This window comes from Oncorhynchus mykiss, chromosome 24 (genome assembly GCF_057628025.1).
Source record: "Oncorhynchus mykiss isolate SJ-2025 chromosome 24, ASM5762802v1, whole genome shotgun sequence".
In the NCBI taxonomy this organism is placed as follows: domain Eukaryota; kingdom Metazoa; phylum Chordata; class Actinopteri; order Salmoniformes; family Salmonidae; genus Oncorhynchus; species Oncorhynchus mykiss.
This window is the reverse complement of record NC_143045.1, coordinates 26759484-26776645: the sequence shown is the minus strand read 5'-3', so window position 1 is coordinate 26776645 and position 17162 is coordinate 26759484. Positions and strand designations below refer to the sequence as shown.

At 43.8% G+C, this 17162-nt stretch overlaps 1 protein-coding gene across 1 annotated transcript; it reads left to right on the top strand.

Annotated features, from left to right (window-relative positions):
• Positions 1–1568: 1568 nt before the first annotated feature.
• Positions 1569–6285, top strand: LOC110504082 (uncharacterized). The gene is made up of 5 exons (XM_036961818.2): positions 1569–1676; positions 3717–3862; positions 4005–4067; positions 5317–5731; positions 5870–6285. The coding sequence occupies exons 2-5, from the start codon at positions 3719–3721 to the stop codon at positions 6283–6285; spliced, it is 1038 nt and encodes a 345-aa protein (XP_036817713.2). The 5' UTR covers positions 1569–1676; positions 3717–3718.
• Positions 6286–17162: the final 10877 nt, after the last annotated feature.

The following is a 17162-nucleotide window of genomic DNA, read 5'->3' as shown; positions in this document are numbered from 1 at the left end:
ATGAAATGAGTCAGTTGGAAGCTGGGGATGATTCGGTGGCCATGATGGTATGAGGGCCAGATTGGGAATTTAGCCAGGACACCGGGATTAACACCCCTACTCTTATGATAAGTGCCATGGGATCTTTAGTGACCACAGAGAGTCAGGACACCCGTTTAACTTCTTGACGCACCCATCCCGTTAGCGGGATCATTTTCATCAACACCCGCTGAATTGCAGTGCGCCAAATTACAAATATTGAATTTTCATGAAATCACAAGTGCAATATAGCAAAACACAGTTGAGCTTGTTGTTAATCCACCTGGAGGGTCAGATTTCAGTACAGCTTTTCGGCGAAAGCATAACAAGCGTTTATGTAAGAACATCTCTCTCAGTAGACAAAATATTACAAAAACCTAGCAGCCAAGTAGATTGGTCACGAAAGTCAGAAAATCAATAGATTAAATTGCTTGCCTTTGATGATCTTCGGATGTTTGCACTCACGAGACTCCCAGTTACACAATAAATGTTCCTTTTGTTCCATAAAGATTATTTTTATATGCAAAATACCTCCATTTGTTTGGCGCGTTATGTTCAGAAATCCACAGGCTCGAGCGGTCACGACATCGCAAACTAAAATTCCAAATAGTATCCGTAATGTCCACAGAAACACGTCAAACGTTTTTTATAATCAATCCTCAGGTTGTTTTAAAAATATATTATCGATAATATATCAACCGGGTCTGTCGCTTTTTCAATAGGGGAGGGAGAGACAATTGCTGTCCCATTCTGTTGATCAAGCAAAACTCTGCGAACACCCAGCTATCCACTGACGCGATGTTATCTTTCGTGCTCATTTTTCAAAATAAAAGCCTGAAACTATGTCTAAAGACTGACACCATGACGAAGCCATAGGAAAATTAATCTGGTTGATATCCCTTTAAATGGAGGCAAGGCATCCATTGGAACAGAGAGCTTTCAGGAAAAACAGCACTTCCTTGTTGGATTTTCCTCAGGTTTTCGCCTGCAATATCAGTTCTGTTATACTCACAGACAATATTTTGACAGTTTTGGTAACTTTAGAGTATTTTCTATCCTAATCTGACAATTATATGCATATTCTAGTTTCTGGGCCTGAGAAATAGGCAGTTTCAAATGGGTACTTTGTTTAGCCAAAAACAAAAATCCTGCCCCCTACACTCAAGAAGTTCTGAAAGACGATCAATCAACAGTTTAGCATTAGCCAGACACACATTTTCAACAGAATAGTCAAACATGAGCAATGCACAGAAAAACAGTTACATTGCCAAGAGAGTATTGGACCAAATCTCTAGATGTTTTTGCGCCCAATGAGGTAAAAAGATCACTGGCACTTGTCCCAGGAGTCTACTACAGTATTTTGTTGCAAAACTTGTTTGAGGGAGGAGGACACATTCAAAAATAAAATTGGAAAGCTTAAACGCTCATAGCCGGCCACAGGGTAACCTACTTGACTGTCTGTGGTACTTAGGGCCTCCATTTTGTTTTCACTGTGGCCTGACCTGAACTTGGTCAGCCAAATAAACCCTTAACAGTTTTGATTTCTCTCCCTGCAGATCATGCCGCTGCCAGCGGCAATACTGTTCTCTGGCTGCCCGCCAAAGTCCCTCCAGAAAACGATTTAGATTTAGTCAACATTGAGAACAATCAAAACGAAGGTAAATTGTTTGGGGAGTTTGAGGTTAAGCGGATCTATTCACATGCTTTCATTTAGACACTCCACAATATGGAATCTGGCTTTGGCGTCACTTGAGTGTGGCCTACAGTTTTCAAGTGTCTGATGAGATTTCCATAGCACCCAAATCTCTCTTACGTAGAGTGTTGTGTAGACGGGAGCTTTTCTTAACACACTTGGGTGTCAGGCCTTGGATGAATTACAGTGCATTCAGAAAGTATTCAGACCCCTTCACTTTTTCTACATTTTGTTATGTTACAGCCTTATTCTAAAATTGATCAAATTGTTTTTCCCTGTCATCAATCTACACACAAAACCCCACAATAACGTTTTCAGAAATGTTTGTAAAAAATAATAATTATGTATCAAGTTTACACATTTACACATTTACCCTTTACTCAGAACTATGTTGAAGCATCTTTGGCAGTGATTACATCCTTGAGTCTTCTTGGGTGTGACGTTACAAGCTGGGCGCACCTGTATTTGGGGAGTTTCTCCCATTCATATCTGCAGATCCTCTCAAGCTCTGTCAGGTTGGATGGGGAGCGTCGCTGCACAGCTATTTTCAAGTCTCTCCAGAGATGTTAGATTGGGTTCAAGTCCAGGCTCTGGCTGGGCCACTCAAGGACATCCAGAGACTTGTCCCAAAGCCACTACTGCGTTGTCTTTGCTGTGTGCTTAGTTAGGGTCGTTGTGAACTTTCGCCCCAGTCTGAAGCCTGAGCACTCTGGAGCCAGTTTTAATCAAGGATCTCTCTACTTTGCTCCGTTCATCTTTCCCTCGATCCTGGCTAGTCTCCCAGCAACTGCCACTGAAAAACATCCCCACAGCATGATGCTGCCTCCACCATGCTTCATCGTAGGGATGGTACCAGGTTTCCTCCAGATGTGACTCTTGGCATTCAGGCCAAATAGTTAAAGCTTGGTTTCATCAGACAAGAGAATATTGCTCCTCATGGTCTGAGAGTCTTTCAAGTGCCTTTTGGCAAATCCGTCTGGCCACTCTACCATAAAGGCCTGTTTGGTGGAGTGCTGCAGAGACGGTTGTCCTTCTGGAAGGTCCTCCCATCTCCACAGAGGAACTCTGAAGCTCTGTCAGAGTGACCATCGGGTTCTTGGTCACCTCCCTGACCAAGGCCCTTCTACCCTGATTGCTCAGTTTGGCTGGGCAGCCAGCTCTAGGAAGAGTCTTGGTGGTTCCAAACTTCTTCCAATTAAGAATGATGGAGGCCACTGTGTTCTTGGGGACCTTCAATGCTACAGACATTTTTTGGTACCCTTCCCCAGATCTGTGCCTCGACACAATCTTGTCTCGGTGCTCTACGGACAATTCCTTCGACCTCATGGCTTGGGTGTTGCTCTGACATGCACTGTCAACTGTGGAACCTTACATAGACAGGCGTGTGCCTTTCCAAATCATGTCCAATAAATTTAATTTACCACAGGTGGACTCCAATCAAATTGTTGAAACATCTCAAGGATGATCAATGGAAACAGGATACACCTGAGCTCAATTTCAAGTCTCATAGCAAAGGTTCTGAATACTTATGTAAAATAAGGTCTTTAAACAAAAAATACATTTGATAAAAAATCTAAAAACCTGACGCTTTGACATTATTGGGTATTTTGTGTAGATTGATGAGGAAAATTGATTATTTAATACTTTTTAGAATAAGGCTGTAACGTAACAAAATGTGAAAAAAGTCAAGGGGTCTGAATACTTTCCGAATGCACTGTGCCAACAGGATATTCGTTTTGTAACACTGGGGGAAGTGCAGGGCATGTGTCATTTAGTCAGTGTACTACAGTACATGAAGTTGTGGTGGGGGCATTGCATTAGTGTCTAGTACTTGAGACACAGGGTAGACTTCACTGTATAGTACTGAAACTAAATGTGATTGTGAATGGACACAAGAGATTATATCTCAAAATAAAAGTCTCAATCACAGTGTTATATTGGAACATTACCTATCAAGGTTTGGGAGTTTAGAGAGACTTCTGACTGGTGTGACTCTGTTGTTCAGAGATGGTCAAGCCCATGCTCAGAACTGAGGTCCAGGCCAAAGCCATGATCAGAACCAATGTCAAGACCAAAGGAGGAAGAGGAGGACGCGAGTCGAGCATAAAGAAGAATGAAAAACCACCAACCCCACCAATATCACCAACTCAGGTTGGGGAAAATACCTATCCTTCACTTTGTCCAGTACCATGAGCTTGTACAATTTGTTTACAATTAAACATTTTCTATTTGCTCTATCTATTCTTTCCTAAAGTTGATTTAATAATTGTTTACTTTCTGTTGTTGTATGTAGATGGTGAGTTACGATGGCTGGGCTCAGAATCCAGACAGGCCCAACAGCCGGCAGAGAGACCTGGTAAATGATCGGCAGCAGACTCCATGCTGCCCATTCCATGCCAGCTCAGAGTTTTACAATCTTATAATGGGATGTTGATCTGCCTGTTTTCACATCCAACGAGCCTCTTGGCTTTAAATTGGGCAATCACTTAACACAAATGCTGATTAAGTTTCAATGCTGTACAGATGGCTCAGCTGGGAGATGGGTACCACTATGCCCCCATAATCTCTGGGCCACATGGCAAAGACGGGTGGGTTGCTGGGGTGGCACCATGGGAGTGCTAAGGGAGTGCCTACTCTAACTAATTCACAGTGTGGTCCAGACATGGTATTGCTTGCCAATGGTGTTGGAGTGGATCCACATTTGGGCACTCAGAGCCTCTCTCAGTCGCTGTGTTGGCAGCTTGGCACAGATGCTAACAAGACTAGTGCAGTGTGCTGGTATCCGAAAATGGGATTTGGACACCAGTAGTGCCAGCATCTCACCCAGAAAAAATGCATGACTAGCTTTTCATAATACTAACCCGTAAAACCACCATAAGACACGACTGAGCTTTTTGAACCTGACAATAGCTAGGTTTCCATCCAATTGGTGACATATTTTTACACCAGTGGTGTTTCCACCATATTGACTTTTTGCAGATACAAATCCATGTGTGATGACGTATTGCACACAAAATGTACATCTTCTCTTAAGATTTCATGTACCTAAAGTTCAAAATGTTTCCATCGCATTTTCAACTCTACCGATAGTTTTGTCACAAACTGTTGCGTTAAATACCAAATGGGCCTACTCTGGTCTTGGCACATGTGCTCTAGCCAACAGCTCACAGAATCAGTGCTACATCAGTGGTTCCCCAAATATTTTTTGCAGTTGTAGGAACTCAATCCAATTTTCAACTTACTCTTCAAAGTTGTAATAGTGTAATTGTTAGATTAATTTAGTTATTATGTGTTCATTAACCAATTCAATTAAAACACTCTGTCCGTTTCTAAGGATTTGTAAAGTTCTTATTTGCATAAAATGGACAGAGACCAGCCATCAAAATTAATCAATAGCGTTTATTCTCGAGAGCTCTGGTCATAATACCATGTACATTGGTTTATATACCTCACATTTCGTCATAAATGTCCCCCCTCCTCCACATTATTATAATTTTTTATATGATGACTTTAGTTGGATAAAAACTGTGAATGGAAATGTGGTTATTGACAACCTCCAAAACAGACATGTTTTTATTATGTGTTTGATTTTTGTGACACTCCAGATTGTCAATGACAACAGGGAAGTGGCCAGGCCCAGAATGCCAATCAAAAGGAGCCAAAAGCCTGGGAGTCCAAAGCCTGGGAGTCAAAAGCCTGGGAGTCCAAAGCCTGGGAGTCCAAAGCCTGGGAGTCCAAAGCCTGGGAGTCCAAAGCCTGGGAGTCCAAAGCCTGGGAGTCCAAAGCCTGGGAGTCCAAAGCCTGGGAGTCCAAAGCCTGGGAGTCAAAAGCCTGGGAGTCAAAAGCCTGGGAGTCCAAAGCCTGGGAGTCAAAAGCCTGGGAGTCAAAAGCCTGGGAGTCAAAAGCCTGGGAATCAGAAGACTTGTAAGAAAGGGAGTACAAAAAATGGAAAAGAATGGGCCAAGAAAAATCAGGACACCACACGAAGTAAGGAATCTACCACAGACCACAACACTTATGGTATGTCTCCTTGATCATATTGACATAGATAGTAACAACATAACAAAGCATGACAAAACATGTGTTCTATACAATTTTGATGAATATCGATAATTTCGATGTTCATTTCTGTCCCCTTCTTCTCCGGTCACCACGCAGCAGGGCCCATCCCAGTGATGGCAGGACCGTATCTGGATGTGGTCCGGAGGTCAGCTGCTGATTGTGAGTCTGTACTACCATCAGCCCAGGAGAATGCTACCCTAGCCCCGGGTGCCATGGAGCTGAGGACCGGGCCTGGAGGCCCTGGAGCTCATCCTAGGAACCATTGCTGGAGTAACCCAGCTGAGAACGTTCAGGCCTGTGGGACATCCTACCACATCTGTCGCAGGCCCCTCACAGACTACCCCGTTTATGCCCATGACTACACCCTGCCCCGGGCCAAGGACAAACACCAGGATCTGTACCAAGATGAGAGCCTGAAACGAGACCCCTCGCCCCAGGGTGTCTCTCTCTCTGTTACTGATGTGGACCTCTGCAACCCCAATGTGAGTTATTGGCAAAAAACGACAACATAGCCATCTGCTAAAGTAGATTATAGTAGATTATATAGTATGTCTGTAATAGACTGGAACAAAAATGTCCACAAAATGCCCAATCTATACCCTACTTCAAATGCATTGGAACGAACCAATCATTACATTCCATTGAAATAGATGATTTGGGTTTATTTTAACCCATAGTAAGTGACTGCTATAAAAACTATGGTTTGGTAAACAAACACTAGGAAAGAGGATGGGCTCACATGCACTCATTGAGATATTTCTATACATGCAGTATACTGTATCAATCGGAAATTCAGTGAGCACATGCTCTGGGTGCTTTGTGTGAGACAAAGCTGTTGTTTGGACTTTACGTGACATTGGGGCAGATTATTTCAGATTACTCCAGTGTTGTGATTGCGTTGGCTCCTATATATATGTTTTTTCTTTGGTTCCTGGAGAGAGATCAACACCTATTGGTTACAGGCCATTGAACGCAAAACTAGGGAAAAGGAGTGGCTAGTGTTTGAAATGTTTATCTTTAGAATGCTGTAACATGTCTATTTAAGATTTTTCTTTCTAATAAACAGGGTTATAAAATATTAAATAGGACCATGTCTAAAAATATAGGATTATACTGTATCTGTCAACAGCATCAAATCAAAAAAGAAACATTCCTAATGTCACAGTAGTAGTGTTTAGGGTGTTCCATTCTAAATCAATATTCGTGTGTGTACTGTAGATACATTTCCACTGCATGCTACCCTCTAGTAACTTCATGTACAGTCGTGGTCAAACGTTTTGAGAATGACACAACTATACATTTTGACAAAGTCTGCTGCCTCAGTTTGTATGATGGCAATTTGCATATACTCCAGAATGTTATGAAGAGTGATCAGATGAATTGCAATTAATTACAAAGTCCCTCTTTGCCATGCAAAGGAACGTAATCCCCCCAAAACATTTCCACTGCATTTCAGCCCTGCCACAAAAGGACCAGCTGACATCATGTCAGTGATTCTCTCATTAACACAGGTGTGAGTGTTGACGGGGACAAGGCTGGAGATCACTTTGTCATGCTGATTGAGTTTGAATAACAGACTAGAAGCTTCAAAAGGAGGGTGGTGCTTGGAATCATTGTTCTTCCTCTGTCAAACATGGTTACCTGCAAGGAAACACGTGCCGTCTCATCATTGCTTTGCAAAAAAAGGGCTTCACAGGCAAGGATATTGCTGCCAGTAAGATTGCACCTAAATCAACCATTTATTGGATCATCAAGAACTTCAAGGAGAGCGGTTCAATTGTTGTGAAGGCTTCTGTGCGACCAAGAAAGTCCAGCAAGCGCCAGGACCGTCTCCTAAAGTTGATTCAGCTGCGTGATCGGGGCACCACCAGTACAGAGCTTGCTCAGGAATGGCAGCAGGCAGGTGTGAGTGCATCTGCACGCACAGTTAGGTGAAGACTTTTGGAGGATGGCCTGGTATCAAGAAGGGCATCAAAGAAGCCACTTCTCTCCAGGAAAAACATCAAGGACAGACTGATATTCTGCAAAAGGTACAGGGATTAAACTGTCATTTTCTCTGATGAATCCCCTTTCCGATTGTTTGGGGCATCCGGAAAAAAGCTTGTCCGGAGAAGACAAGGTGAGCGCTACCATCAGTCCTGTGTCATGCCAACAGTAAAGCATCCTGAGACCATTCATGTGTGGGGTTGCTTCTCAGCCAAGGGAGTGGGCTCACTCACAAGTTTGCCTAAGAACACAGCCATGAATAAAGAATGGTACCAACACATCCTCAGAGAGCAACTTCTCCCAACCATCCAGGAACAGTTTGGTGATGAGCAATGCCTTTTCCAGCATGATGGAGCACCTTGCCATAAGGCAAAAGTGATAACTAAGTGGCTCGGGGAACAAAACATCAATATTTTGGGTCCATGGCCAGGAAACTCCAGAGACCTTAATCCCATTGAGAACTTGTGGTCAATCCTCAAGAGGCGGGTGGACAAACTAAAACCCACAAATTCTGACAAACTCCAAGCATTGATTATGCAAGAAAGGGCTGTCATCAGTCAGGATTTGGCCCAGAAGTTAATTGACAGCATGCCAGGGTGGATTGCAGATTTCTTGAAAAAGAAGGGTCAACACTGCAACTATTGACTCTTTGCATTAACTTCATGTAATTGCCAATAAAAGCCTTTGACAGTTATGAAATGCTTGAAATTATACTTTAGTATTCCATAGTAACATCTGACAAAAATATCTAAAGACACTGAAGCAGCAAACTATATGGAAATTCATATTTGTGTCATTCTCAAAACTTTTTGACACGACTGTAGGACGAGTTGATGAAAATAATTTCTTGCAACATTTAAGAACAATCATGAAAAACTGCTGAGCATTTATTTCCAAGGGTCTGCCTGGAGGTTCTGAAGAAATAGATTAGAAACTGTGATCCTGGACTGTGACAAGCATTCCTGATTGCAAGCAGTGTGGGATTAGGGAATGTTATTGTCCATAGACTTCTATCATTTGCCATTGGTCAATTGTAGCTCTGCAATGTAAACATTTAATTTATTCCCCTTCCTATAACATCAGAGGACTGATTATACAGATATACAGTTGAAGTTGTAAGTTTACATACACCTTATCCAAATACATTTTAACTCAGTTTTTCACAATTCCTGACATTGAATCATAGTAAAGAATTCCCTGTTTTAGATCAGTTAGGATCACCACTTTATTTTAAGAATGGGAAATGTCAGAATAATAGTAGTGAGAATGATTTATTTAAGCTTTTATTACTTTCATCACATTCCCAGTGGGTCAGAAGTTTACATACACTCAATTAGTATTTGGTAGCGTTGCCTTGAAATTGTTTAACTTGGGTCAAACGTTTCGGGTAGCCTTCCACAAGCTTCCCACAATAAGTTGGGTGAATTTCTGCCCATTCCTCCTGACAGAGCTGGTGTAACTGAGTCAGGTTTGTAGGCCTCCTTGCTCGCACATGCTTTTTCAGTTCTGCTCACAAATTGTCTATAGGATTGAGGGCCGCAGCTTTGTGATGGCCACTCCAATACCTTGACTTTGTTGTCCTTAAGCCATTTTGCCACAACTTTGGAAGTATGCCTGGGGTTACTGTTAATTTGGAAGACCCATTTGCGACTAAGCTTTACCTTCCTGACTGATGTGTTGAGATGTTGCTTCAATATATCCACATCATTTTCTTTCCTCATGATGCCTTTCTATTTTGTGAAGTGCACCAGTCCCTCCTGCAGCAAAGCACCCCCACAACATGATGCTGCCACCCTGTGCTTCACGGTGTGGATGGTGTTCTTTAGCTTGCAAGCCTGCCCCTTTTTCCTCCAAACATAACGATGGTCCTTATGGCCAAACAGTTCTATTTTTGTTTCATCAGGACATTTCTCCAAAAAGTGCGATCTTTGTCCCCATGTTCAGTTGCAAACCGTAGTCTGGCTTTTTTATGACTGTTTTGGAGAAGTGGCTTCTTCCTTGCTGAGTGGCCTTTCAGGTCATGTCGATATAGGACACGTTTTACTGTAGATACTGTAGATATAGATACTTTTGTACCTGTTTCCTCCAGCATCTTCACAGGGTCCTTTGCTGTTGTTCTGAGATTGATTTGCACTTTCCGCACCAAAGTATGTTCATCTCTAGGAGAGAGAAGGCGTCTCCTTCCTGAGCGGTATGACGGCTGCGTGGTCCCATGGTGTTTATACTTGTGTACTATTGTTTGTACAGATGAACGTGGTACCTTCAGGCGTTTGGAAATTGCTCCCAAGGATAATCCAGACTTGTGGAGGTCTACACATTTCTTGGCTGATTTTCTTTTGATTTTTCCATGATGTCAAGCAAAGAGGCACTGAGTTTGAAGGTAGGCCTTGAAATACATCCACAGGTACACCTCCAATTGACTCAAATGATGTCAATTAGCCTATCAGAAGCTTCTAAAGCCATGCCATCATTTTCTGGAATTTTCCAAGCTGTTGAAAGGCACAGTCATCTTTGCGTATGTAAACTTCTGACCCACTGGAATTGTGATACAGTCAATTATAAGTTAAATAATCTTGTCTGTTAACAATGGTTGGAAAAACTACTTGTGTCATGCACATGTAGATGTCCTAACCGACTTGCCAAAACTATAGTTTGTTAACAAGAAATTTGTGGAGTAGTTGTAAAACAAGTTTTAATGACTCCAACCTAGGTATATGTAAACTTCCAACTTCAACTGTAGTACCATGAAAGGCAAAGAGTTAAACCGCTGCCTATACAACTCTTGCATGAACTCACTATTTGATTTGTTTCTGATGTGAATTTGACCATTATTTGTGAGGACAATGTTTGTTTGTTCCTCTTTGATGACAACAGGATCTTCTCCAAACTGAGGCCTACATGCTTAGAAAAAAGGGTTTCAAAAGGGTTCTTCGGCTCCCCCCATAGGATAACTATTTTTGGTTCTTTTAGGTTCTAGATAGCACCTTTTTTTCTAAGTGTATAAGTAATGTTGAGAAGGACTATCGGTTTGGAACATTCCAATGCAAGGAAGAAGTCATGTAGAAAAGCTCGCTCTGTATCAGTATGAAGGTAAGACCCAGATGCAGACAACGTCGAATTAACAATGGTTTAATAATCCAAGAGGGGCAGGCAATAGACAGGTCAAGGCAGGCAAAGGTCAAAAATCCGGAGGTGGGGCAAAGGTACAGGTCGGCAGGCATGCTCAGGGTCAGGACAGGCAAGGGTCAAAACCAAGAGAGCGAGAAAAAGAGAGACTGGGAAAAGCAGTCATAAATTGTTGGTTATCTGCACGAACCCGGTCTTCACTATGAGTCATCCATACTTCAATTGTCTTAAATCATTTATTTATTAACTAACTAAATAATCACAGAAATGCACAAACAAAAAGGTAGATATGGTTACAAGGAAATTATAGGGGAATGTGCCCTAGTGGGCTAAACCAGCATGGAGGCTTGGTGGACAAATGGGAAGTGGGGGTCCACTGAGATAAAAGACACTACAAAGTTGATAATTCTAACAATTGAAATGCTAATCCTTTGCACATGAACGCTCACTCATTCGGGAATAATTGCAATCAATATATATATTTACGTTCAGTGTGTCGTCGTGATCTCTGTTGGAATGTTTGTTTCTGTTGGAGAGTTTGTCCGCCCTCTCTCTCTCTCTGCTGTGGTTAGAATGGTTAGTTCAGAGTAACATTCATGCAATGTTGTAATAGAATAGATGTTTCGGTGGTTGTCCGTCTTCGCGTTCAATGATACCGAATTCCTAGCTGCAGACTAGTAATTAGTATCAAAGATTTGTTCTTATTCTGTCGGTTAGATAGTCTCAGAGTTTAACCACGTGGTATGGTTAAGAATTTAGCAATGGGCTCAAACCTTAGCCCTCTCGTAATTGAGAGAAGCATGGTCTCTACTCAAATCTTAGCCCTCTCGTAATTGAGAGAAACATGGTCTCTACTCAAACCTTAGCCCTCTCGTAATTGAGAGAAACATGGTCTCTACTCAAACCTTAGCCCTCTCGTAATTGAGAGAAACATGGTCTGAAGTGGGAAAACCCAGGTGGGGGTTTTATTCGGAACATTGAAAAGAGCTGTCCCATGACGCCAGGTCATGTCTGTCCTCCTGGGGGCGGGCCAATGACTCATTGAAACTTTAAACAGAAATACAATCCTCTCACATTAACATCATTACATAGCATCACATCATTTCACAAATAGTTTCATCTTGCCTCATTCATTTTATACAATAATTAGATGCAGACCTCATAACTGAGACTCTTGTATAAACATGGTTATGGTAATGTGGCTGTATTGTCTCTCATGAGTTTCACAAAATTGTACCAAATGGACCAGTTCGTAGCTGGCTATTTCACCGACCTTTCATACATTCTCCAGAACATGAATATTGTTCAGTTCTCAAGTTCTGTGAGGTGGAAGAAATTCCTTTGTTCTCTCTATGAAAACTCACTTTCTCTCTATACTGTCTGGCCATGAGGAAGAATCTCCTCCAGGAATTTATGACCTGCCTAACAGCAGCCTGGGTGTAGGAGAGAGAGAGAGAGAGAGAGAGGGGGATGGTGCAGAGAGAAGGGGAGGGTGCTCTCTGTACCCAAAGAGGGCAACGTCATGACAGCAGCATACCCAGAAGCTACAGAGATGGAGAGAGGAACAGAACCAAACAAACAAGCTCATCCATAACATTGATAAGTATAATAAACGTTGCTTAAATTAAACATGAACACGTCTGTATATTCCTTATACCATAACCTGGTACTGACGGGAGGTAAGTGTGAAATGTATGTACTAAGATAGGGACGTTAACTTGTGTGTCGACCCACATTGTTAACGTAGCTGATAACGGAGCAGGGAGGCGCGATGAATGTGTGTGTGTGTCAGTGTACCAAATGCTGCCCGCAGCCAGTGACGGACATCTCCGTCACAGCCTCCACCAGACACTGACGGGAAGGGTCAGGATGAACCAGGATAGGAGCAGTGGTGAGCGGTGTTTAAGGTCCAGGAACACTCAGTCAGCTGCAGAGGACCATGTGAACGGAACCTTGGTAGAGGTAAGTGCAGACAGGGGGAGGCCAGGGTGCTGTAACCCCGGATAAAGAGGCGATAAAACACGTGTTCTTGGGGGGAGCGGGAGAAGACGAGGATGTCATCAATGTAGATGAAGACGAACTGGTTCAACATGTCGCGGAGAACATCATTCACCAGAGCCTAGAACACGGCAGGGGCGTTGGTGAGGTCAAAGGGCATGACCAGATATTCGTAGTGGCCGCTGGCCGTGTTGAAGGCGGTCTTCCTCTTGTCCCCCTCTCGTATCCGCACCACGTGGTAGGCGTGTCGTAGATCCAGCTTGGATAAAACAGTGGCCCCCTGGAGCGGCTCGAAGGCTGAGGAAATGAGTGGTAGCGGATAACAGTTATTCACAGTAATGTCATTGAGTACCCGGTAGTCAATGCACGGGCGCAGGTTCTTGTCCTTTTTCTCCACGAAGAAGAACCCTGCGCCAGTGGGAGAAGAAGAGGGACAGATAAATCCTGTAGCTAGGGAGTCCCCAATGTCGGTCTCCATAGCCTTGGTCTCTTGTCCCAACAGAGAGTACAGACGTCCCGGGGGGGGGGGGGGGAGTGGTGCTAGGGAGAAGGTCAATCCCGCAGTCATAGGGGCGGTGCGGTGGAAGGGAAGTGGCTCGGGACTTGCTGAACAGCTCCCGAAGGTCCTGGTACTCCGCGGAAATGGCGGAGAGGTCAGGAGCAACTTCCGAGCCCCCAGGAAGACGTCCCAGGGCAGGTTGCACCGACTTCTGACAATGGGCGTGATAGCACCTGTAGACCAGTTGATGAGGGGATTGTGTCGCTGGAGCTAGTAGAATCCCAAAACCACTGGAATCTGGAGGACTTGATGTGCAGGAATTGAATGGTCTCGATAGGATTCCCTGACACACGTAGGTTGATGAGAGTGGTGTTATGGGTGACTCGACCTATAGAGCGCCCATCCAGCATTCTAACATTCATGGGAATGGAGGGGGCAGAGTGGGGATTTTCAGCTCGGACACCAGCATAGTGTCCAAAAAACTCTCATTGGCCCCAGAGTCAAATCTCCAGAGAGATTTGGACCTGTTTCCCCACAGCAGAACGACATGAAAAGAGGTGCGAGTAAGGGAAGCAGAAAAGTTCTCCATATGGCTCACCAGAGTACTCGCTCCTACCAGTGAACCTGGTCTTTTACCAGGCAAGAGGACACAAAATTACCAAATATCCCGCAATACAGGCAGCTCCTTGTGTTGATCCTGTGTTGATGTTCCGCTGGTGACAGCCCAGCTCTGCCTAGCTGCATAGGCTAGGGAAACAGTGCCTCGGCCGTCTTTGGGGACTCTCGAGGAAGGTCGGGAAACCTCGGGTGCTCTCGGCAATGGGACCGTTGGGGACTTCCAGGATGACTCGGAGGCGAGGTGGAATCCCTGGACGTGCGAGCTAAATCAAATTTCCTCTCCGTCTGTAATTCCTGCAATCACCCATCGAAGCAGATGGTCAAAGCAATGAGGGAGTCAAGATCCGTGGGTAACTCCCGAGCAGCAAGCTCGTCCTTAACCTCCTCCGAGACGCCGTGCAGGAACATGTCGAACAGTGCTTCCTGGTTCCACGCACTCTCAACTGCCAATGTGCTGAAATCCACCGCATAGTCGGCCACTCTGCGGGTGTCCTGCCGGAGCTGGATTTGCTTTCGGACAGTTTCTCTTCCGGAGAACGGGGCATCAAAAACCTTTCTCACCTCTCCCACAAACCCCTCCAGACTCACGCACATGGCCGGCTGTTGTTCCCATATGGCAGTAGCCCAGGTGAGACCCCTCCCAGACATCAGCGTGATGAGGTAGGCTATCTTGGAGTGATCAACGGAAATGAAGGAGGGCTGAAGCTCAAAAACGAGGGCACAATGAGCTAAAAACACCCGACAGGTGCTCGTTTCTCCATTAAAGCATTCCAGGGGAGGTAAGCGGGGCTCCCGGGAAGGTGGAGTGGCCTATGGGGCGACGCTGCTAACCACCGAGTTACCACCGTGGCAGGCTGCCCCCCCCCCCCCCCCAGACTACCCGCAGAATTGCTCCAGCAGCATGTCCAATGCCCGGTTATGGCACTCAGCCAACGTTTGGACCCCCTCCATAAGACCATGAAGCAATTCCTCGTGCCTACAAATGGAGGCTCCTTGAGAGGAGATGGCTTGCGCAGCTGGCCCGGGTCTGCTGGGTCAGTCATGGCCAGTTCGCACTACCAGGCAGAGGTCAATAATCCACAGGTGGGGAAAAGGTACGGGTCGGCAGGCAGGCAGAGTGGTCAGGCAGGCGGGCTCAGAGTCAGGACAGGCAAGGGTCAAAACCAGGAAGGCGAGAAAAAGAGAGACTGGGAAAAGCAGGTGCTGAGAACAAAAATGCTGGTTGACTTGACAAACAAGATGAACTGGCAACAGACAAACAGAGAACACAGGTATAAATACAATCACAAAGACAGGTGAAACAGATCAGGGTGTTACACTGTGACCTAATAATCAACGTACTAGCTTGCTAAAAAGTTATCAACCACAGTATGAATTAAATAGGTAATTGATGCTGACTGATTCCCTAATTTTCTGAGGGCAACATTTATCTTAGAATAGCTATTTACATAGCCTAATGTAAGATAATCACATCATGTTTGATTTAATGTGGCAGTAAATAACATTTAATGTGTCAAATGTATTATCAAGTAGATCAAGAAGAGCTTGTTTTAGTCAAACGTCCATACGGAGTCCAAATGTTCAAACGGAAACTGTTTCGACATCACAAAGTTGCCATCTTTCTGTGTCTGCAGTTCATAGCCTCAACACTTCCTCAAAACATTCACCCGAGATTTTGACATTTCAGCAAAGAAAAGTTCAACATCGACAGTATAGTATATTTAGGATAATTATATATAATTATAAGTATATTTCCTGCTTTTTTCTTACTGGAATGTTTTGTGTGAAAGAACTTTGGAAAGAACTGAATCCAAATAATAGTAATTGATGAAGGTTTCAAAACATTGTTTATCCCACAATTTCAGTCCAAAAAAATAATAAATAAAATTTGTGCTGTCTGGGATTGATTAGTATAAGGATTTTGAAATGATTTAGACGTTTTTTTATTTGACTTTTAATACTTATATATTAGTATATTTTAGTATATTTTAGCAATTACATTTACGTTTGATACTTAAGTATATTTAAAACCAAATACACTATTATCCAAGCTGTATTTTACTGGGTGACTTTCACTTTTACTTGAGTATGACAAATGGGTCCTTTTTCCACCACTGCCCTACAGTCAAAGTGGATTCTGTTTTTAGAAAATTTTACAAAGTAAATAAAAATGAAAAGCTGAAATGTCTTGAATCAAAAAGTATTCAACCCCTTTGTTATGACAAGCCTAAATATGTTCAGGAGTAGAAATGTGCTTAACAAGTCACATAATAAGTGTGTGCAATAATACTGTTTAATCTGATTTTTGAATCGCCTTATCTCTGTACCCCACACATAAACTCAGCAAAAAATAAACGTCCCTTTTTCAGGACCCTGTCTTTCAAAGATAATTCGTAAAAATCCAAATAATTTCACAGATCTTCACTGTAAAGGGATTAACCACTGTTTCTCATGCTTGTTCAATGAACCATAAACAATTAATGACCATGCACCTGTGGAACGGTTGTTAAGACACAAACAGCTTACAGACGGTAGGCAATTAAGGTCACAGTTATGAAAACTTAGGACACTAAAGAGGCCTTTCTACTGACTCTGAAAAACACCAAAAGAAAGATGCCCAGGGTCCCTGCTCATCTGCGTGAAAGGCTGGACTGAGGGCTTGAAGGCCTGTTGTAAGGCAGGTCCTCACCAGACATCACCGGCAACAACGTCGCCTATGGGCATAAACCCACAGTCGCTGGACCAGTCAGGACTGGCAAAAAGTGCTCTTCACTGATGAGTCGTGGTTGTCTCACCAGGGGTGATGGTCGGATTTGCGTTTATTGTCGAAGGAATAAGCGTTACACCGAGGCCTGTATTCTGGAGCGGGATCAATTTGGAGGAGGAGGGTCCGTCATGGTCTGGGGCGGTGTGTTACAGCATCATCGGACTGAGCTTGTTGTCATTGCAGGCAATCTCAACGTTGTGCGTTACAGGCAATACATCCCCCTCCCTCATGTGGTACCCTTCCTGGAGGCTCATCCTGACATGACCCTCCAGCATGACAATGCCACCAGCCATACTGCTCATTCTGTGCGTGATTTCCTGCAAGACAGGAATGTCAGTGTTCTGCCATGGCCAGTGAAGAGCCCGGATCTCAATCCCATTGAGCACGTCTGGGAC

Excerpts from the sequence above, each read along its gene's own strand:
- LOC110504082 (XM_036961818.2), top strand. The coding sequence starts at position 3,719 with ATGGTCAAGCCCATGCTCAGAACTGAGGTCCAGGCCAAAGCCATGATC. Across the intron at positions 4,068-5,316 it reads ACAGCCGGCAGAGAGACCTG|ATTGTCAATGACAACAGGGA; the intron begins GTAAATGATCGG and ends GTGACACTCCAG. Across the intron at positions 5,732-5,869 it reads CACAGACCACAACACTTATG|CAGGGCCCATCCCAGTGATG; the intron begins GTATGTCTCCTT and ends GTCACCACGCAG.